General features: G+C 36.4%; 1 protein-coding gene across 2 annotated transcripts in view; it reads left to right on the top strand.

Annotated features, from left to right (window-relative positions):
• Positions 1-24,244, top strand: part of LOC125233269 (protein trachealess) — a 237,506-nt gene that overhangs the window by 30,742 nt on the left and 182,520 nt on the right. For both annotated transcript variants that reach the window (XM_048139213.1, XM_048139229.1), the window contains exon 3: positions 19,130-19,162. In XM_048139213.1, coding sequence (XP_047995170.1) covers positions 19,130-19,162 — 33 coding nt within the window. The remainder of the gene's footprint in view (positions 1-19,129; positions 19,163-24,244) is intronic.

Below are 24,244 nucleotides of genomic sequence, written 5' to 3' on the forward strand. Positions count from 1 at the left end.
TTTTTTTTCAGAAACATTAATTATTTACATTTTTGCATATTAATTCGATTTCGCTAGCAGTATGTCTGTCAATGTTATTACCTTTGATACAGTGGCTATAAAGCTTGCTATTTACTTTCTTCATCAACTTCAAATCTTCTCTGTTTTGAGGAGTGAGTTCTAAAGAGTTTTATTCCCTTTGCTTTTAACCATGGAGGCAAGGATAAATGACGAAATAAATTAATCGAACACAATCCAAATTGAATAATTTCATTACAATTTCCCTACAATGTTCAGAGAAACATGTAACAAATTTATTAACAATATTAAGTTAATGCTTGAACAGAAACAACGATTTAAACATCGGGTGGACATTCACAGCGTGAAACGAAACGTAACGTATCTGCCTCGTTTACTATAGTATACCAAATTACACCTCATTCCGATTAAGCTATAATATACCTTATTGCAATACTTTGAAGGCGACTGCAGAATTACAAATAGTGTTGTGGCCCAACCTCTGTTACCGGCGGGAGAGCGCGGGAAATTTCACACTTTTTGACATATAACCTCAAAATTGATGACACGTCGTAACTTATAGTAAGCTATGTCTCAATGAGAATAGAGTTTATATTTGAAATTAATAATTGATTTGTAGTTAGGATTGCGGTAAGTTCTTTTTTTTCTTCAAAAAATTATGAAAGGAATCGTATCAGAAATCTCCTGAATTAAAAGTAAAAAAAATATGAATTAATTAATATACATTTAATACGTAGTGAAATTAAGGTTCATTAAAGTTTAATGTTCCTCATACACCACTGAAGAGAAGAGCAATCGAGTCAATTTATTGTGTTTCGCCAAACAGTTGAATAATTTGTGAACGGGCGTTATCTGAGGCGACAAGTGTAAATTTATTCGTGTGTAATGCGGTGTATTCGCTTAATTACTCGTTTGATCTTTTTAACGAGAGGTAGCGATGTTTTTGATGTTTTATGTAGTTTTGATGGTAATTTAATTGGTCGGTTGAGGTTTATCTGATTACAAAATGTAAAAGAAAAAAATTTGGACTTGTAGACTTATCAATTGGATATTAATTATGTTTGACACAGATAACTATGATTCTAAGTATTAGATCTCTATTGGTACCAAAGACACTAGCAACATTTCGAAAAGTCTGAAAAGTTTGAATCCATTAAAAGTACAAAGTACATGAAATAGGACAAGTACGGTCAAGTAGGTATAAAAATCTAGAAATGAAAATTCTGCATGAAGTCGTATAATGGAATGTTTATTTGGTCAAAGTATTACTTAATTAATCGTTACTAATGACATCTGATTTATATTTCTAATAATAAATAACTCAGTATATTTAAATCAGATGTCCTTTATACAAATCTTACATTATTGATTATTTTGTCTAGCCCCTCGGCCCGACTTAGCACCTCGCGCCGTGAGTCGGCCGGGCCGCCATTATCGCAGTTCCATCGACGCCGGCGCAATCAATAATTTCCTATCAATGACCAACCGCTTATTACCCGGGAAAAAACAATAACTGTACGCAGGTTATTACCGTGCTGTGGATTATTGTGGATATGGTGTTGTTGTTAATAATAAAACACCTATCTCCAGGTTGTCCAAAAATAAAAAAAGGGTTTTAAGATGTATGGGATTATGAGATTGCTTATTGGGTAACTTGATGATAATGTAATGTGGTGGAGAAACTTAAAGTGGGACTAGGCTGGACATATTTGCCGCATGCCAAATGACCTATATGTAGACTAAGATAACCACGGAGTGGGAGCCCCATCAGTCAAACCGATAGCGGGATAACTTGGACTCCTTTTTAACAGACTGGCCAGTTGTAGCTCAAGATCGAGAAGAACGGAAGAAGAAAGGGGAGGCCTTTGCCTAGCAGTGTTACTTGCTCTGTGGCATTATTAGGTTTTATTTACCTGTCCCGTTTGTGTCTGTAATCAAATCTTGCAAATTAAATTTGACCCACTTCCCGGTTTTCGATTAAACTGAAATTTTGCTCACTTATAAATCACGTGACAATGCAATATTATGGTATCATGGAGCTGCTCTGATGATGGAGCAGAAAGGTGGCCGTAGGAACTCTGTAATGAAATGTATCCCAATCGCGTAAGGGATTTTAGAAACGTCTCGGAGAGCAGTAGATGACTGTTGAAAGAAAAGTACAGTCAGCAATAAAAGCTTGAAAATGAAAGAAAAATGAAATTAAAAAAATTAAAATGTAAAAATGTATGTGTGTTAAATGAAATTTTAGCGAAAAAACTTATTTTGCCCCGTGTGGTGACGGGTTAAGAATTTCACCACCCCCTTTCTTCCCATAGGTGTCACAATTTGGATTTCTTTAACCCCTTTTTTAACCCCCGACGCAAAAACGACGGGGTGTTATAAGTTTTACGTGTCTGTCTGTCTGTCTGTCTGTTTGTCTGTCTGTGTGTGTGTCTGTCTGAGGCATCGTAGCTCCCGAACGGATGAACCGATTTAGATTTAGTTTTTTTTGTCTGAAACCTGAGTTAGTCGGGAGTGTTCTTAGCCATGTGTCATGAAAATCGGTTCACTATGTCGCAGTCGGGGGTTTTTTCAAAATTTTAATTTTGTGGTTAGGTTATGTCAAGAGTGGCAATGAAACTTAGTAGTTCATGTGCTCTGTCTACCCCTTTATGAGATACAGGCGTGATTATATGTATGTATGTAACTTATTTTTAAAATAGACGCAGTTTCTAAGAGTTCCCCTCGATTGAGGTTACCGCTGGCCGTATCAACAGGTCGCTAGCCGCGCAGTCTGCGCGCGCCGATAATTCTCGTAATCCGCGGTAACCTTTCACACTTGCGCAGTGATACTTAGCGGTGCGCGCGCGCTGACTCACTCCGCTTTATGGTTTGTACTATAAACCATGAATACGAGAGATAACGGTTATGTTTCATAGTTTTTATGTGAGAGCTGAGAAAATAGTAAAATATTAAGTGTAATGGGGACTAGTAGGTCAGCTGGTACTACATATATTTATAATCAGATTACCTAAGTTTTTCATAAATATAAGTTCAACATATATTTGTATTCATATAGATAACGATTTATTTAGTGTAAATAGTATTTTTTACTTTGAATTAGTTATTAATTAATAGTATAACATGTGTTGTACTTGTAGGTACATACTTGAAATTTGAGCAATATTAAATAATAAAGTAAGTAAGTAAGTAAGTAAACACTTTATTGTACAGAAAAATAATACAGCACATAATATTTAAAATAAAAAGTTTCAGTACAAAGGCGAACTTATCCCTTTAAGGGATCTCTTCCAGTTAACCTTTGAGCATTTGAGGGAGAGTTTGAGACGGTAGACATCCACATAATACAAAAACTACAAAATAATAACAATACATTTTACATTCCTTAGTCTAACACGCAGTATATATTAATAAATATATAAATAATCAATAAATATTTAATATATACTCATACTCATACTCATACTCATTTATTTATAATATTGTTACATATTACACGTCACAATTGATTTAGGTACATAGTTATTATATGGTATATTAAAATTAAAATTATTATATTAGTATTCGTAGTTTGATATATATATATATAATATATATATATAATATATATATAAAGTATGGTACCTACAGAGAAAATTCCTTTCATGTCAATCAGAATTTATAGAAATGATCACCGTTCAGCATCTTCAAGCACAAAGTCCTTCTTACGTCGAATGATCTCTCATTCGACGTAAGAACATGAAAATTCTCAAAAATCATAACAGTTCGTGAGGTTGAGGACTGCGTTCCGTCTAGCTAGTGATGTTGAATAAGCACAGTATGAAACCCTTATTCCTCCGCATTTTCATGGAAACTCACGAACGAGTCATGTCATTTCAGTCAGTCTCAGTAGAAGGAGTATTGACGTTGAGCGAAATAACACAACAAACACGAACGTTTCCGACAAAATACAATGAAAATCTACTACGCATACATCTGTACCTACATATCGTCGCTATTTAAAAAAAAACTTGTATCTTCGTCTGTCAAAATAAAAGAAAATTGTAGTAGGTATGTATGGAATGCATATAGACTTACTTACTGCGTTTTAACTTTGAGGAGCAGCGTGAGACTGAGACTCGAGATTTTTTCAAAGTAGTGACGATATCGCAATGTGCTTTCCTAATCACCATTGTACAATGAGAGCGCGAACATGAAAATTCTCAAAAATCATAACAATTCGTGAGGAGGGCCGCGTTCCCGCTAGCGAGTAATGGCGATCATTACAGCCCTCATTGCCGCGCGATTATTGCGGCCAACACGCTGCTTTGATTGTTTATAGGCTCCACTAGACATTTATCTAGCTTCGGTACCTGTCTGTCGAGATTATCACACGTTATTTCGTGATATACCTGTAATTTAATTTTAAAGAGAACCGCGTAAAGTTAGAATAAGCTAAGATGGCAGCGATTTTTAAAGTACAGTCAATCAATTGGAACCCTAGGCCACTCTACAACCATGTTAAAATGAAATGAAATGACAAGTAGTAAGAGATTTCTTACAATCTGATTTCTAACGTCACTATGACATAGTTCTACAGTGGCTCCAATTGGTTGACTGTACAGCGCGGCCAGCACATGATTGGCGTGAGATAAATTGTCGTCGCTCATGTCCAGTGATCGGTTTTTTGGATTCACCCTCGCGGGATATCAAGTAGAAAAGTTAATATTGATACGACGAAATTATCTCTAAGGAACTTTTTACTCTTACATGGCAACCAGTTGAGACAAAAACTTCGATTATGAAATCGCATGTTAGTAAGGCCTATTACGTTATGTACTATTTTTAGTTTAAGTTTTGGCATTGTGGACATTGTACATATTTTTTTGTCTTTTCTAACAACATTAAGCCCGGATTCCCGGGGCATATTCATACTAACATAATGATTGAGGTCGTTCACCCCATGTCGAATCCAAAAAACCGATCACTGCTCATGTCATTAATACAAATTAGAAATAGTTATTTGTTATACAAGGGGGCAAAGTTGTATTTTAACGCCGAGTGTGGAATTGAAAAACGAGCAAGTGAAAGGATTCTATAGTTGAACCACGAGCGAAGCGAGTGGTTCGAAAATAGAATCCTGAACTTGCGAGTTTTTTAACACACGAGAAGTAAAATACATTTGCACCCGAGTGTAACACAAAACTTTTCCCCTCACTATAGCGAGGAAACTACAACGCAAAAAGTGCGTTTATCACTGCTTCCAGTAGTTCCACAGGTGGTAATTCATCTTTATTACTAGATTCACCTACTTTTATCAATTTTAAAGCAGTTAATTTGACTTTATTCAAGGTCAAATTACTTTATCCACTAGTGGATAAAATGCGTTTTTACCCGCTGGTATTAAAGGACAAAACAAGTGTTTCCGAGCTAGTGAGGGGAAAAAGACGTTATCGTAGCGAAACACTACGGGTCCAATCAGCGCGCAAATCATAATAGCCTTCCAAATGCTGTAATAATACTAAATAAACGTCATAATCCATACTAATATTATAAATGGGAAAGTCTGTGTGTCTGTTTGTTTGTCCGTTTTTCACGGCAAAACGGTACGACGAATTGACGTGATTTTTTAAGTGGAGATAATTGAATTGATGGAGAGTGATATAGGCTACTTTTTGTCTTTTTCTAATCCCCCACCTCCCCTAAAATGAGTGGTGGAAGTTTGTATGGAGTATTCCACAATTTTCAAATTTAACGCGAGCCAACCCGCGGCAAAAGCTAGTTGTATATAAGTTAGACTAACCTTTGTACTGTCTGGGCCATCAAAAACGCTGTCAACTTAGATTGTTCTGACCTATTCACAAAGTTAATACCTAATGAAACCATTATGTTTATTATGTGAAGTTAGACTTACCTAATGAAACTATTATGTTAAGTGGATGTTAGACCCGCCCGCGACCGTATGTTGTATTAACATTATACTAACAGGACCGAATAGCAGGCGAGTTCCTCGAACAACATATAAGCATTGCGATACGGCGAGGATGTATCGCCATTATCCTTGGTATAATACTGCAAGGGTGCATTTTTTCATGTGTAATAACCAAAACTGATATTAAAGACATATACAGGTTGCGCCCCAAAGAGAAACACGTCAACAATACTCCTATAATAGTGGAAACAGCATCAACTTTTATAAAAAATGACATGTTAAAAATGTGTAAAGCCCATAATACTAGGAATAAAATGAACTTAAGTGCCAAACACCTGGGCTTGCGAACCTCTGTGGACTCCCCTGTGTTTGTAGCTGAACAGCTGACTGTACGCGCGTCTCGCTTATATTTTTTGGCACGTGAGCTCAAAAGGCGAAAGCTTTATAAACACTGTTGGACCAGCTACGGAAGAGTGTACGTACGTAAAGATGATGACTCTCAAATTATTCAAATATATAATGAAATCCAAATAGAGAGATTAAGTAAGGAAAACCTAGGTAATACGCAAAATATTGCTACATCTCACAACGACAAGAGGACTAGCAGTGTGCATGTCTCTTCGCCTACTCTGAACCCCGCTGCACCTGCCGCGACCTCTGGCGCGTGGCCGGGCAACTCGAACCTCACCACTGCACTACTGACCAGGACCTCAGAGACCGGAGCGCTGCCGAGTGTACAAAACATCTGACTAGATTTATATTTCTGGATGGTAACTGTTATCTCAATTGTTTATTCAACGTTGCTTGTGAATTTAATTTCCCATATGTTTCATAATGATTTAAACCAATCCTACCACTATACTACACATAATATAATTAAAGTAATGAGTGTAATTTTCACCTCGTATGTGCATGATTGCTCTCAAACGTTAACTAATCTACACACAATATACACATCCTACTTGAATAATAAATATGTGCGCTACTGTCACTGCTACGCTGCCGTTTTGTTAAATAAAAAAACATATACGTGTACTAGCTTGAAAATTTCTAGTATATTGTTACTCCATAGATATGAGTAGTAATTTAAATACCTTAGCTGACCTAGATCGTATCGAGACAGCGACTTCAATTATGTGTGACATTCAGGATTTGCATAAAAATATACCAATGACTAAAAATGACAATATAACAGTTATCTCACAAAACATGCGGAGCATTTATAAAAATTTCGATGACCTACAATTAACCTTAAGTAACATTAATTATAACATAAATATTTTGATTTTATCAGAATGTAGACTTAATCATTTCAAACCTTTACCTGTTATTCAAAATTATAACTCTTTAGCTACTGCTAATAATCTCAACCAAAATGATGGAGTCGTATGCTACACAAGTTCATACCTAAATGCTACGTCTAAAGAGGTTAAACTCGATCACGCATCTTGCATACAAATAAAAGTAAATAATCTGTTGATATTGGGTATTTATCGTTCACCGTCGAATAACAATGCCTCCGTTTTTATAAATTCGCTCTGCGCTTATCTCGAAACAATTAAATCTTATACTAACATAATTATTACCGGCGATATAAACATCAATCTCAGTCCACGAGAAAATGAACCGTCTCATGAAATATCAAATAGAAATAGCTACCTTAATATGCTCTCCTCTTTTGGGTTTCTTCCTGGACATATTATACCAACACGAGAAAGTAGCTGTCTAGACCATTACATGTTAAAACTAGACATTTGTAACCTAACCGCTCGTATCGCAGTCTTAAACACCTCGATAACTGATCATCATATGATATTCTTAGCACTTTCTTCTAGTACTTCAAAAGTCAGCTGCCCAAAATCAGTAGAAAAAATTGATTACGAAAAAGCATTACTACACCTACGCCATAATAATGTCGACTCATTACTTTTAAGTAATGACCCTGAATATATTGTTGAACAACTTATTCATAAAATCAAAACATCTTTAATTGATAGTAAAGTGGTAAAACAAATTCCTAAAAAACGACGTTCTATCAAACCCTGGATTACACCAGGCATACTTAGATGCATTAACAATAGAAATAGGATGCAATTAAAACTACGCCGTAACCCTGATAACGATGTCCTGAGGATCACATATAAGCGATACCGTAATTATTGTACTAATCTGATAAAAAAACTTAAGAATAAATATGAGAGAGACCTATTGACTAAATCAGCGGGAGATTCAAAATCACTGTGGAAGACCATAAGAAACATAACTTATTATAAAACATCAAATAATCAGACATCGGCGCTCTTCAATTCAGACCAAACCCCTTGGGTGTTGTCAACAATTTAAATGAGTTTTTTTCTAACATGGGTAAAAACCTCGCGGAGAAAATTTTAACAAATCCAGCTCAGAATGATACTCCTAACATAACACACAACTTTAATCCGTCTTCTTTCGTTTGGCTTGATACTGATGAATCCGAAGTAGATAGTATACTTATGAATTTAAAATCGAATAGTGCTTCTGGATGGGATGATATTCCTACTCGCTTTTTAAAGCTGGCTAGAAACATTGTTGTCCCGATTATAAGCAGGCTTGCAAATCTTAGCTTCGCTCAGGGAGTATTTCCACGACTACTTAAGCAAGCTATTGTTGTTCCTGTGCACAAGGGTGGGGAGAGGGATGATGTCAATAACTTCCGGCCCATTTCTATACTTCCAGCTATTTCAAAAATAATCGAAAAATTAATAAACACGCGACTTACTAATTATTTTAACAAATTTGAAATTTTATCTAAAAATCAGTTTGGGTTTCGACAAGGCAAATCTACGGAGGATGCGGTTATGACGTTAACGACGATGATAACGGAAACTGTTGATAAAAATCGTAAATGCTTAACTATTTTCCTTGATTTAAAAAAGGCATTTGACACCGTCTCTCTCCCCACTCTCGTTCGCAAGCTTGAGCTCATGGGAATCAGGGGAAAACCACTTGACCTATTAAATAACTATCTCAATGGTCGTACCCAGAAAGTCAAGATTAGTCCTTACCTTAGTGATGAGAAGTCTATTTCGTATGGAGTTCCTCAGGGAAGTGTTCTTGGTCCCACATTATTTTTGGCATACATCAATGACTTAACCAATCTTGAAATTGATGGAGGTAGCATAATTTCATATGCAGATGACACTGTTGTTGTTTTTAGTGGAGTCACTTGGGACACAGTGTATGCAAAGGCAGAAAAAGGACTACATAAGATAAATACTTGGCTAAGATCTAATTTACTTACACTAAATGAATCTAAAACGAAATATATGTGCTTCACTAAATACAATAACACGCAACCATCTAACAACTTAGTACTAAGAGTTCACGAATGTAACCTAACAGATACTCAACCTTGTCACTGTAATAGCATTGAAAAGGTTGAATCCATTAAATATCTTGGAGTTATTCTAGATCAGCGTCTCTCATGGTATGGCCACGTGGAATATGTTAACGGTAGAATAAGAAAATTAACCTGGTTATTTAAGAAATTAAAACAAATCGCGTCTCATAAATTATTAAAACAAATATATATTACTTTAGCAGAATCTATTATGACATACTGTATTACTACCTGGGGAGGTTCATGTAAAACTAAATTCATTAACGTCGAACGAGGACAAAGGTGTTTACTTAAAGTCATGTACTCAAAACCATACAGATTTCCCACTTCTGAGCTTTATCAAATATCTAATCTTCTTTCTATGCGCAAATTGTATATATTAAATACCATATTGAAATTACACAAATCTTTCAAATTCAAACCACCTAAAACAACACGTAGGAGAAAACCCAAAGTTGCCCCCATTCCTAAGCTAAACTCGGTGTTCGCAAAGCGGCAATATATTGCACAAGCAGCTCACTTGTATAACGTAGTTGATGCCAAACTTTCTATCCATCCACTTACAACAGTGAAATGTAAAAAAATTGTTCGGGATTGGATACATAATTTAGACTATGAGCAAACAGAGTCATTATTAAATTGCTGTACTAGGTAATCATCATATATTTTGCTCTAAACTCAATCTGTATCGCATGAATGCACAAACACACATACATACAAACACACTCAAACACACTCAAACACACACACACACACACACACACACACACACACACACACACACACACACACACACACACAAGCGCGCGCGCGCGCACGCACACATACACACACACATAATATATCTAATACACACTACTTATACACTTCAAATTTGTTCCTAATATTATATACACATGTAAATAGCCATTTTTGTTTTTCCTATGTTAAGTATTAGTTATTACCAACATGTAGTAAGAAAGTTATTTCGCCTAGACTTTAGACTGTCTCACTATTGAGAAATATTATACTTTTAACTTAATTTTTCTGTACCTAACGTAATTTAACGAGTTTTGTATTGGTTTGTAGACCCCTACCTTGCCGCTGGAAGAGCGGGGTCTCCTGCTACAAGTATTGATATACTTAATAGGAGGTCCCAACCCTTTCTTACCTTGTAACACAATATCTGTGACCAATAAACGATTTTTCATTTTTTCATTTTCATGTAAATAAATGATTTTATGAGAAGTAACATTATGTGATATACCGTTGGAATTAATACTCTCCCATGTAGTCTCGTAAAATTTGATAACCTCATTATCTTTAATGTAGTAAAGACAGTAATTAAGGCACGATAAAACTAAATGAAAATCTATTATGTTTACAGTTTAATTTTATTCTCATTCTAAAACTGCAAGGAATTTAATTTCAACCGCGTTTTGCCTTAATTGAATTTTTGTTTAAGTAGTGGTGCAAGGTGCATTTCAGTGATTAATTTTAAGTCACTCCTATATTAAGGTCGATTTTGTTTAGGGTATACGATTATAAGTCTTATTACATGGAACCTGATATCCTGCCTAATATGCTTGTATTGTTTTGTGCACTTACAGATCAAGAGTGAACTGGCATCTTCTGGGCGAGCTCACTCCATCGTAGGCCACGTCTTTGCCTTTGGCTAGTCTGTGTAAAAAAAAAAATAAAAACTTACAGAGTTAACCCTTGAATGGACTGAATGATCGTGAATTGAATCCTCGTCGTCATCCTGTAGCCCTAATTCTGTGCAAGAAGATAATACAAAATATAAATAAACTTTCAGGCTGCTGGCTTCTATGAGATTAGTCCCCTATAGAGGGTTAATTTCGTTTTTTCGCTAAATAAATGGTACTTCGTTAGGAGGTTCTTTGTTTTCGTTAAATATTTAAAACTCGCATACTCTCCCATGAACACTTTGTTGCAAAATTAAATCAAACCGCAATTTAAAATGTATTTATCCGCATTTTTAGAACGTGTTAATGTCCTCCGTTATCACATAAAGGTGCCTACACACGCTATTTTCTGCAGCGCTATAATGCGGCCATAGTCGTAAAATAATATTCCTTAATACATTATAATAGTCCGGGGTAATGTTGGTAAGTATTGGAATTACAGGGCGGCGGGCCGGGCCCCATATTGGCTCGGGTGTGGTGCGAAAAGTAAGATGCAGCGGGTGACATGCTAGCAGAAACTACGTTCACTTTCCACTCCACTTGGCGTGTTGGCATCTTTTTATTACATGAGGATTTTGTTTCGTACACAATTATTGGTATTGAATGTGTACCTACTATAAATAATTTCGATCTCTTTCGTGTCGGTCAACAAGTCAAATGAGCTGTAGGTGTAGGTAGAGAATCCTGTTAGCGACTACTACTCAATTTCAACATATGCTTTAATTTTTCTAGCAAATACTCGTGCAAACTGGAATATTTTGTTCACACATGATTCTATTCTGATCTAAAGGCCAAGATACAAAGTTTCAAATAATCAGTTAAATATATGTATTTACTATGGTCCCGATTTGTATAGTCTATCGAACCGCTTGCCTTCTGTCGCCTGCGCCGCGTCGATATCGAATCCATCGCGGCGTGTGATTGGCCGCGGGTGGCGAAATGGACCGATCCGATCCCATCCGACGACAGATCACACGACAGATTAGAGCATTCACTGAAATTTATTAAAGACTAGCTTTTGCCCGCGGCTTCGCTCGCGATAGAAAGAGACTAAAAGTAGCCTATGTCACTCTCCATCCCTTTAACTATCGCCACTTAAAAAATCAAGACAATTCGTCGCTCCGTTTTGCCGTGAAGGACGGACAAACAAAGAGATACACACACTTTCCCATTTCTAATATTGCAGGAGGTGTGCAGCAGAAGCGAAGTTAATGCATGGATACTCTAGATAAAGTTCACCCATTTTAAAACCTAAGTCAATTGATTTAATACGATTAGCTCTCTTCTTCTTCACTATGTTTCTTTGTTGACCAAATATGATACGAAGCGATTTTAATAACTATGTTATTTATTGACCGATATAGACCATGACTACTATTTTGTTTTGTGTCGAGCTCTTGTTATAATTATGTACTTACACAATTCGACATACAGACATCTTGGTCACGGGTATTTTGAAGATGTGATGTCAAAGTTCTAAATGACTCTAGTGAATAAATCATTCAAAATTCTTATAACTATGTACTAATATTGTACCTATGTACGTATGTTGGGATTTCTGCAAGTTACTGCATTCTAAAGTGTGTCCTTCTACTCTGTTTACACGTTTTCCATTAAATTTCTAATCCATTAGATTTCCATAGCTCAAGTACCATAAACCTAAGTGTAAGCTGACACGTGTATTAAACTGGACAAACAGAAGTGCCAAGTTACTGTGGCGACAACGAAAAGCTATTAGTGGCAATTATGCTGTGTGCTGTGCGAGATAAGATTATGTTAAATATTCAGCGGCGCCACGGCATTGGTTCTTCGCTAATTATTTTATGTGAGTATTTAACATTCTTTTGTTTAATTTTCAATAATAGACATTTGGCTTCTGCCCACATTAAAAAGTCACTTCTTTGCTCTTAAATTCGATCTAGAATCGTAAATTGCAATTTTAAAATAATTACATCAATATGTGCGGGTTATCCGTAGTCAAATTTTTATTTTTATCGTATTTTATGTTAGTCAAAATACATAACTATTAATATTCTTATCCTTTACGGAATCTAAAAAAACCGGCCAAGAGCGTGTCGGGCCACGCTTAGTGTAGGGTTCCGTAGTTTTCCGTATTTTTCTCAAAAACTACTGAATCTATCAAGTTCAAAACAATTTTCCTAGAAAGTCTTTATAAAGTTCTACTTTTGTGATTTTTTTCATATTTTTTAAACATAGGGTTCAAAAGTTAGAGGGGGGGGGGACGCACTTTTTTTCCTTTAGGAGCGATTATTTCCGAAAATATTAATATTATCAAAAAAACGATCTTTGTAAACCCGTATTCATTTTTAAATACCTATCCAACAATATATCACACGTTGGGGTTGGAATGAAAAAAAAATTCAGCCCCCACTTTACATGTAGGGGGAGTACCCTAATAAAACATTTTTTTCCATTTTTTATTTTTGCACTTTGTTGGCGTAATTGATATACATATTGGTACCAAATTTCAGTTTTCTAGTGCTAACGGTTACTGAGATTATCCGCGGACGGACGGACGGACGGACGGACGGACGGACGGACGGACGGACGGACGGACGGACGGACGGACGGACGGACGGACGGACGGACGGACGGACGGACGGACGGACGGACGGACGGACGGACGGACGGACAGACAGACAGACATGGCGAAACTATAAGGGTTCCTAGTTGACTACGGAACCCTAAAAAACAGAAATCACTAGACAGTAGGTACGGTGTATTAGGGTAATTCCGAATGACAGAAATGCTCGGATAATTCCGAAAGCGGAATCTTGATATGATGGAAATAATGGTGATTTTTATGCGACTTTCTTAATTAGACGACTTTCGGAATTACCCTAATACACCTAAGTTTTCCCATTACGCCTTTATTTATAAAATATCACCGGATGAAATCAGCTTAATCAACAGTTATCCGAATTCAAATGAACTGCCTAATCTGTAGGCCCTTTAAGGATTAAATTCTCGACATTTTCAATTTTCTTGAAGTATGCGTGATACTTACTTAGTTAATACCAATGCCACCTAGTAAGTCGCTGTTGTTGTTATGCTAACTTGGCTCAAGCTTAAGCACCGACAATAAAGGATATTGCCCTAAATAGGTGAACTATTTCCAAACAGAAAGACGTACCTATTTGTTCAGAGTGAGCCTCGAAGCCTTAAAGGTAGTCCTTTTACTTGCGTGAAAAGGTAGAAAGCTTTTGTATGGACGCCTTTTCAAGTCATACATTCATATGTTGTCAATACTCTTTATGGTGCATTATGATACTGGCTATTAGTAAAGATAACATGGCAATTTAAGTTATTGCCAAGTGATACTAGCTGGACAGATTACTTATTACTATAATTTGAGTAGGTTGGCTTGGTTGGTATGGACTAGACTAGCTAAGAGGGTAGGATACTTTGGGTTATGCAGGTGTGTCGTGGTTTTTTATTATAGATATTTAGATGAAACGGCGGTATTTTTTTATTTGAAAATTATCTTTAGGTGTGACCCTAAATTACTGAAGAAAATTACTTTAATTAGCTCTATGTACTCAAAAATATTCTGGCAATATCGAAATCTTTAATACAGAGTAAGTATACTTACTAAGTACTAACTATAAGGGGGAATTTTCATGTATCAATTCTAGTTTTAACACAAATAACCTAAAATTAACAATATATAAAAATATTTCATTGTGCTTATTTCAGATTATTAAGAAATTTTATCAAGAAACTTTTGAAAACTCATAAATTTTTCAAATTTCCAACTCCGAATGTACCATAAAACATGTGTAAAGCGACCAAAACGGCAAATTTTCCAATATCTCCACACGTGTTTACACCCCATAGAGAGTTTAATAAAACACCTTCTGAGATAACAAAAATGTGTTGCCGGCGTTCCGAATTCCTCCCACCTAAACTGTAAGTTTTAAAGTTGGAAATTGAACGAAATTTTGTTAGGGGGAATGGTTTTCTCGATCTGGCGTGTGTAAAATACAATGAAATATTGAAGGAATGTAATCTTCAGAAGCGAGTGTTACGTGAGACCATAAAAGTAGATATACGTTTAATAAATGGTTAAAGATATTTAGATTATTCTTTGGCAATATTATAGGCATACCTTAGTATATTTATTAAAAAAGCCTTCAATTTTAAATATTGCATTTCTGGCATTGTTTTGCAATAAGTGTAGTTTTCTCCACATTTTTCATCTTGCTAAAATTGGTCTAAAGTTATTTTTAAAAATCCCTGAACAAATATTGGTCAGTTTAATGATTTTGTTACAAGCCCCACCCTGTAGGTACTTATAATATGTACATACATAATGTAATTTCCGGAAAATCGTGATGACATTTGGCAATTGCAATGACATTTGGCGCAATGTTACTTTTTACCATAGTCGATCGTTCCGCGTAATGTTATATGCCTGAAACGACCGTTTACTAAAATCAAATACCGTTCAAGATAAAAAATGCATTGAGATTTTCCAAAGTCGCATTCCAAGTTCAAACGTAAAAGGCAATCGGATTCAGTTTAGCTCGGAATACCTCGCCAACGCTACAATCTCTTACGCTTCGTAGCTAGCTCTCCCTGTCGCGCTTCTGTAGTAGAGGGAAAGAGCCAGACTGCATTTCGATCGCCACGTCGCGTCAACGATTGACACTTCGGCTATGCCGGCTCTCGACGAGCGCTGCAATTGTGAACAGCCGTGCCGCCATTTTGCATTTTGGAACGCGGCCCTCTCCAACACAAAAACGTACTAAATCAAACCATTTCTAACACTCGTTTCTACTAAACACGTTCAATTTAAAGTTCAATTTTACCTGCAATAATTCAGCCCAACAAGCCTTGTGGATTGTGAGCCTGTCATTTCGAAAGGCACTTTTAGCTTTTCTGAGTGGTGTTGACATGCTAATGTGACGATCAATTTTGCACGTTTTAGAATTTCCACGGGTGTTATAAATGACATCCTTTATTGTTTAGTTTAAAAATGGGTCGAGTTTATTTATTTTGTCTATTCATCTACTTTTTTTTGGAAACATCATTAAAACCAAAAAGAAGAACTATCGCATGCAACGTTGTTTAACCGAGTCAAAAAATACTCGCGGCGTCTTTATTAACCCACGCTACATGCTTTGACCTCTCTTGATTGGTTGCATAAAATCATTTTCTGAATTTGAACTCTACTGAAAAATCGACACCAAATAATCAATGCACTAAAAACTATAAAATTGTATAGACATAAGACATTTTTGTGATTGATATAAGTAGAACTCGTGTTAGGGAAAAATATGTAAGTACATGCATATGTCAGTGACATATTACCCATTCCATTTCATCAACAAGCTATAATCCAGGTTTCACGACATAAAGTAGTGGGACACGTCCCGAACCGGGTAATTACATCTCACCCATGACCCAGGCCCGTTTGCGAGCAGTCTGCCCAAACTTACGCCATAGAACGCACCTGATGCCACTACTTGTATGCAAATGTTTGATTTTGTGACTAATTATATGGGATGTTTTTTGGGTGTTAGCTGTAGATAGAGAATAAGTTTTTACAAGGAGACCATCTTCGAAATCACTGAACGGACTTGGCTGATGCAATGTTTTGAAAAGTTGGTAGGGGAATCTATCAAGACCTTACTTATGACAAGTAGCCATTATAAGGAACTACTGACTTGTCAAGTAAGACCTCGGAGACTTGAGTTTTGTTCGAAATCTATAAAAAACAATTATGCGCGTGTTTTAGACAGATCCTATATTAATTAATTTATTGGTCCCATATGGGGAATCCCATGTAGCTAATTTAATTGATGTCGTTAGAGTCGTGCGGTCTATTTACATGTATCTGTGTAATATAGGCTTAGACCTAGTTCAGGAGACAGAGACTCCTAAGTAGTAAAGCTGATACAAACCTAATAACCGTAATAACGGTAATAATATCAATAAGATTAATAAAGTGTCTTAATTCCGGCAAACTACAACTTCGGCATGCAGTTCCCATTCAAGTTGAAATTGGGTTGCAGTCCGTCTATATCGGCCGAAAAGGCGCCATTAAAAACAAATCGATTTCTTCTTCTTCTTATCATGTCGAGGTTCCGTTCTTATACAGTAGATGCCCAACCCAATAGGCAGCAGCATTAACAGCCCTGGGTGTAGCGTCTCTCAGACTCATTTCTTAATATTAAACAGCACACTCAAAAGTGTTCCATATTTGACAATCCAAATTCGGCACACGTTTAGCGCGTTCGCAGCACGTGGAGCCGGTAGGTGTCGGCATAAAATTACAATAACATGCATCCTGCGGCGCTGGCGCTCTGATGGGGTAATGTCATGTCACATTGTATCACATGCTAATGTCACGGGTACAGTTTTAATTGCTTAATATACAGGGCAATCGTAATTGGGTTTAATTAATTTAATGTATGCGGTAAAAAACTCACTTTCTACTTTTAAATAAATATTAATATAATAAGAGGAAAAAATAGGTTTTTTGTGGGGTAAGAAATGCAGAAGTTTTTTTGTACCGTACCGGGTGCAAAGTTGCCTATCACACTTACTGCGTTAACACTTTGGATAGCGATTTAATTTCATAGTTACGTCGTACGATGTTTTTGATCTTTAATTTTTGCCCAAAGTTAGAAGCAATCAGCAAAACCATTATTGTTATTGTAAACGTGTAGTAACTGTTAATACTTGTTTGAAGTTTACGTAAAACTAACACCTATATTAGTTTAAAACAAGACATTAAATGGTGTGAAAATTGCTTTAGCACCAAACAGTGAAAATCGGCGATTTTTTCGTAAAAATTTGTCGCGTTGCGTTACATTAAACAGCGTTAAGTCAAATATTTATTTACTTATTCTTGTAAACTTTGAAAAGATGTCAAAACTGGCAAATTGGTGTTTTATAGCTGTGCGTAACGTAGGTATAACGTGAAGTGATATCATACAAAACCTACGTAATAATAAAATACGTATTAGCCGGGTCAGCCGACATTATACTAGAAATACTCATATCCTTAACCTAAACTTGACCACGTTACGTTTACAAATGCATTATTATCACGTTACAATAGGCCTAGCACATGATGGCCGCGAGAGTATGTCGCCGCGAGTTAGATGTCACGTCTTCTTCTAACTGTATTAATGACATAAGAACGGGTATAGTATGAATTTTCTGAGATGCACTTTTCGCTTTTGCCCTAATCTGTTAAACAAAGGCCTTTGTTTCTATTATTCGCCGCGGTTAGCTCCCGTTTCCACAGCACGGGCCAAAGTCTCAGTGTAGTTAAAAAGCAACTATCATGATAGCAATAAGGTTCAAATCCATAAAAAGACCTTTCGGAGATAACACGTTTTGTCATCTTCAAAAAAAGTTACCTGCACACTGCAAACTGTTTAATAAATGAACCTTATTGCTATCATGATAGTTGCTTTTTAACTACACTGAGACTTTGGCACGTGCTGTGGAAACGGGAGCTAACCGCGGCGAATAATAGAAACAAAGGCCTTTGTTTAACAGATTAGGGCAAAACCGAAAAGTTCATTTCAGAAAATTCATACTATAGTCTATCTCGCGGCGACATACTCTCGCGGCCATCATGTGCCAGGCCTACAGGTGCTTATTTTTCAGCAAAATTCCGAGTTGCCCAAGAAAACATTTGCCCGCCCCGCTTCCTCAACCCCCGTATAGTGTGCGGTAGGACACAGTCTCGCCAGAGGGAATCATAGTTTTATTAATGTGGACAGTGCAATGGAGACCTAAAAGGGGCATGGATAGTACAACAAATCAGTGATATAAGTCGTTCTCAACTAGAAGTGCCGTATACTTAGCTGCTGGCGATGGCGCTGCATTATTCATCCGGTGCCTGGGAGGTCGCGCTCGTATGCCGATGCCGGTCTAGTTGCAGATGATCGAATGACGTTACACTAGGTCTATGTAAAAACTGAGTCTTGTAATGCAGATAATTGTGACGCCTCATATAAATCAGCGAACAGTAATCGTTCGCCCCCAGAGTTTACTTTATTAGTATCTTGTTGAACCACTGGCCCAATTAAAATGACAAAATATTTTGAGTTAGTCCTAAAATATACCTAACCACACTTATTCTGTTGTTTTCAGATATCGAGACGATCCACTATGCTGGTCAGACAGGTACGTAGCGTAATATAATTGGGTTTAATTATATTTTTAACACAATGCAATTTTGTTACAATCACTAATTACTAACGTAATCGTAAACGTAAAAAGTTGTTAATACGAAAGCAACATTAATGCAACTAGTTTGTAACATAAACATAAAATAAATGTCATATACAAAGAAAAAGTGACCAAGGCCTCCAAGTGTCCCGAGCTGGAAACGAACCAGCTTCCTCCATTTACTGGACGGATACCTAAACCGCTCGGCCACGAGTCGGGTCACGAAGGCAAGGGTCGAAAATTCCAAGTACATGACATTTCCGAAGGCTCGTGGCGCCCTTTACACGCCCAGCAGTGCAGTGCTAGTGTCCAGCTCGGTACACTTGTAGGCCTTGGTTATTTTTTTTTTATATTAGACATTTATTTTATTTCATGTTTATGAAGTATAATAGTAGTGTGACTACTTAAAATACAAATTAAAATATTTTCTATGAAAATAATTTAATTTGTTCCTAGAGTAGTTTGTAACACTGGCAATCAATACATATTAGATCATCATCATCCTCCTTGCGTTATCCCGGCATTTGCCACGGCTCATGGGAGCCTGGGGTCCGCTTTGACAACTAATCCCAAGATTTGGCGTAGGCACTAGTTTTTACGAAAGCGACTGCCATCTGACCTTCCAACCCGAAGGGTAACTAGGCCTTATTGGAATTAGTCCGGTTTCCTCACGATGTTTTCCTTCACCTAAAAGCGACTGGCAAATATCGAATGACATTTCGTATTTAAGTTCAGAAAAACTCATTGGTACGAGCCGGGTTCGAACCCGCGACCTTTCGGATCGAAAGTCGCACGCTCTTACCGCTAGGCCACCAGCGCTTCCCAAAAAAGCGCAACAATATAAGTATATTAGATACTTATAATATTACACAACAGAATTAGACATCACAATTCAAATTTTAGTCTAATTCCGTTAATTCAAATTTTACATTTCTGTCCAAGCCCTCTTAGATTAGTATAAGTCCCTCCGCAAACTATGCAAATGCTTGACCACTATAATATTTTAATCGCGGCCACGCGATCGAGCGGCCTAATCCTTTGTTTAGGATTTGGGCCCATGTCAATAAAATATTTGGGAAGTGAAGCTAAAACAATATAGATGAGTCAAACCATTTTCAGAAGGCGGACTTTTATGTGGACAGTACAATAAAATCTATATCTATATTGGTATATTGTGCACATTACAAGAACCATTTTGCGGGGGCATAGAACAGTACCCACAAACCGCAATCGTGGTAACCCTACCGTTATCTGACCGCTGCAATGGACTATCTGCCCAATTCGAATAATGCTTATAATATTTCAGACCGAAATAATACTGAGCCTGTGTGGTGACGGGTTAAGAATTTCACCACCCCCTTTCTTCCCGTGGGTGTCGTAGAAGGCGACTATGGGATATGTCATATGGGTTAAATTGTGGCGTAGGCGAGAGGCTGGCAACCTGTCACTGCAATGTCACAGTTTCGTTTTCTTTCAACCCCTTGTTTGCCAAGAGTGGCACTGAAGCTTTAGTAGTTTCATGTGTTCTGTTTACCCCTTTATGGGATCTTCTTCTTCTTCAGGTGCCATATCCTCTTCGGATGTCGGCTACCACAGTCCGGAACTCCTCTCTATTTGCAGTTTTTCTGCCCAGCACGGCAGCGTCTATTCCCGTCCAGCTCCTAAGGTTATCCATCCAGGTAAGGGTATCCTTTATGGGATACAGGCGTGATTGTATGTATGTATAATACTGAATAAACGTCAATGTTATATAGAAGGTACTTATACGACACCATAAACTTACTTATTCATTTTAAACTTACTATTTTTTAAGCTCGTATTATCGTCAATTAAAATTTTAGCATACTTTAAAAGTAATTCCTGTCATTCTTGCTCCTTCATTAAACACTCAATACAAGTGTTAGGTACTGATTATTTTCATGTATATGAGTAGGTACCTATTGTAAACACACACGAGCACTGTTACTTTTCTTTGAATCGATCAAAGAAACTACCAAATTTATTTAAGTATAAGTAATAAAAAAAAATGAAATTTGTGGGTCCGGTATTAGCCTCGTAATTGTGGGGTGACCGCGGATCGGATACACATAATTCGCAGTTGTGCCAACCCTACCCTCTGCTGCCCCACTTACTGACCACCAAATCACTTGGTTTGAACAATACGGTATTGTAATTCCATAAGCTTGCTTAGAAAAGGTCCTTTAAAATTGTAAGACCATTATAATTTAAACAAATGCAGCTAGTACCTATCTGTAGTTATGAAAATACAAAAAGATAACTACACTTATCTGGTTTATTGTAAGTACTATTTTTAATTAGTTTCTTAGTTTTTCAAAGTATACTTACTCGTAATTTTCTCACAGAGACGGAAGAAATCCGCGAAAAAATTGAAGTATGAATGAACTTATTCCAAAAAACCTAAAAGCTTGATATGACTGATATGAGTTAGCTCACTTAGGTCAATGTTTCCCAAACATGAGTTATCAAAATATTCAATCACAGAAACAGGTAATGCCAATTCAAGACCACCGCGGGTAATTTTTCACGAGATATGCACCTTATTCTGTTTTCATTATGATTTCTATTGAGCAATTTGCTAGCCTTTAGCAGTGAATATATCAATAAATAGCTCGATTTACAACTTTCTTCTTGAAGCATTAAAAGTTATCATAAATGCACTAATGAAATGCCCACAGTAATTGATTAGTTGAAGCTTATTTGCAGAGTCGTGGGAACAACAAATCTATGAAGACGTATTAAGGGACAGGTTTTTAATTAATAGAAGTATCTCACACACCAATTCTGGACTTTAAAAACGTGATGGGACAGTTTATATTGAAGTACATGTGTGATGTTTTGACAGCAATGTTGACACAAGTAATGTTAAGGTAAAAGTTTTGTCTTATATGTTTGTAGACAAAACGGGAATACAATTTTAAAGAGAAACTTATATTTAACTAAGTTGAATGTTTCTTATTATTTCGTTTCCTATCGAAAATGCCTACTTAATAAGTTTAATCACTCAGTGCGTTAATTTAAATTCTTCTTAAGCATTGTTACTTGTAACATAATCTTATTGCGTAAAATCTTAAAGAATAATGATATTTTTTTTCTGTTGACCGAGTTCGAAACAATCTACAATAAAAGTGTGATGCAATAAATCTTTATTTATTTATGTCTATAACTGAAAAACACATTCATGTTTTTTTTGCATGGAACCTTGAAATAAGATAATAACCAGAGGTAATGTTTACCAACGTGTCCTCATTTTAAAGTTACGCAATTACGTAAATGGCCGCCAATAAGTGACCTGATTAAAGTATCAATTTACCACAACACGAATACATACAATATACATGCATTACTTGCCGGGAGCGAACCCCAATACCCGGCATCCGCACCGATCAAATACCAGTTAATGTTACATCGTAAACATTCAGCTCTCTTATTTGCATTTCTTATTTGAGGCTATTAAGATGATGTCTTGGGGACTTCGAAAGAAAAAGTCTCAAAAGAAATTCAGAGTAGAAATTATCTTAGTTAGCTTATATTACAAGTCAGTATCAAACAATAGTATTTTATATAATCGTGATATAATACAAAGCTTTTCAGTCGAGTACCATGTAGTAATAGTACGGTACGAGAGTGAAAAGCTTAATTATACACTATTGTATACAATACTTTTTCTACGAGTCATCTTCATCATCAATGGACGGAAATATCATCATTCAAGTTAAAATTAATGTTAATAGCGTCGTTCACCGTTGTATCAACATCGAATTACCTAGCAACCAATTGTTTGTAATAACCGTCTTTGATTGGCCGATAACGCGACAGATAAAAAAAATGTGTTTCAGATGCAGAAAAATTTGCCAGGTATCGCAAATTAGTATAGAAATTGTATGAAGTTCTATTTTTGAAATTATTACAGTTAACTAAAGTCAACTATAATGAGATAATTATAGTTGAGTCGGAACTGCCATAGAGTATCCAACACTGAAAAGTTAGCACTTAAGTTTAGTCTGTGGTGTCCTGATTGACAGATTACAGTCGACGAGTAGAAAAATATAATTTTCGAAAACCTAAAAAAATATCCGCTCTTAGGTAGATCTAATGCGTTAGACCATGGTAAATTGCTCAAAGCATTCTCTGCAAGCACATGTTTTCGTGTAGCATTCGGGTTGAGACATTTAGGACATTGGGACTGCATGTACTGACTTCTCCGGTGTTTTGAGTGGAAAAATGTAACCGAAACGACACCTGGAGGAGTGTACATATTTAATTAATATTATGTGAGAGTTAGAACACAGTTATTTATATGTTTTATAACTTCAAGCCGTCAAGACCAGCACGGTTAGGCCTTAACACCAGCCATTATCAAAAAGGCGCAAACACCGCGTTGGATTTTTATTCAAAATTTCCATTACTTTTTTTACTTACCCAGTACTTAAGTTAAACGTTTCAAAGCCTCCGCAATTTGCGGAGCCCTGAGTAAGCTATAAATCAAGTTAAATTGTTTTTTCATTATGTCCCCACGTAGTGTTAATATTCTATCAGTGTCGACGTCCATTTTATTGAGTGGTGATTGATGGTACATTAATTACATGTCGAACTTGGTTTACAACAATGTATATTTTTCTATTAGTCGTAAAGTATACAAATAAACCAATATGATTCACTAAAGCTAGTGAAAATGCTAGCATGTAAATAAAATATTGTCTTTGTTTTTCATAGAGGTAGGTCGTTCGCGACTAAGTGGAAAATTGCGTCGCGAGAAAGTAGTCTGCCCGAAAACCAATTACAATTTTCAATCAATTTGTAAAATGTCGAATTAAATTGTGGCGCGTGTCTCATTACTGAACTATATGGGCCCACACATCGCTTCCATTTTATAGTGAAACGCCTTTCATAAAATGTAATTTATCAACATAGTAAATGATACAGACGATATTATCTTTGTAGCTTCGATATCGTTCGCAAGCGCAAGAAAAATCGTCTTTCGATCCCAAGAATATAACAGATCTGATGTAAGGAAAA

The sequence above is a fragment of the Leguminivora glycinivorella genome, chromosome 1, assembly GCF_023078275.1.
Source record: "Leguminivora glycinivorella isolate SPB_JAAS2020 chromosome 1, LegGlyc_1.1, whole genome shotgun sequence".
Taxonomy (NCBI): Eukaryota; Metazoa; Arthropoda; class Insecta; order Lepidoptera; family Tortricidae; genus Leguminivora; species Leguminivora glycinivorella.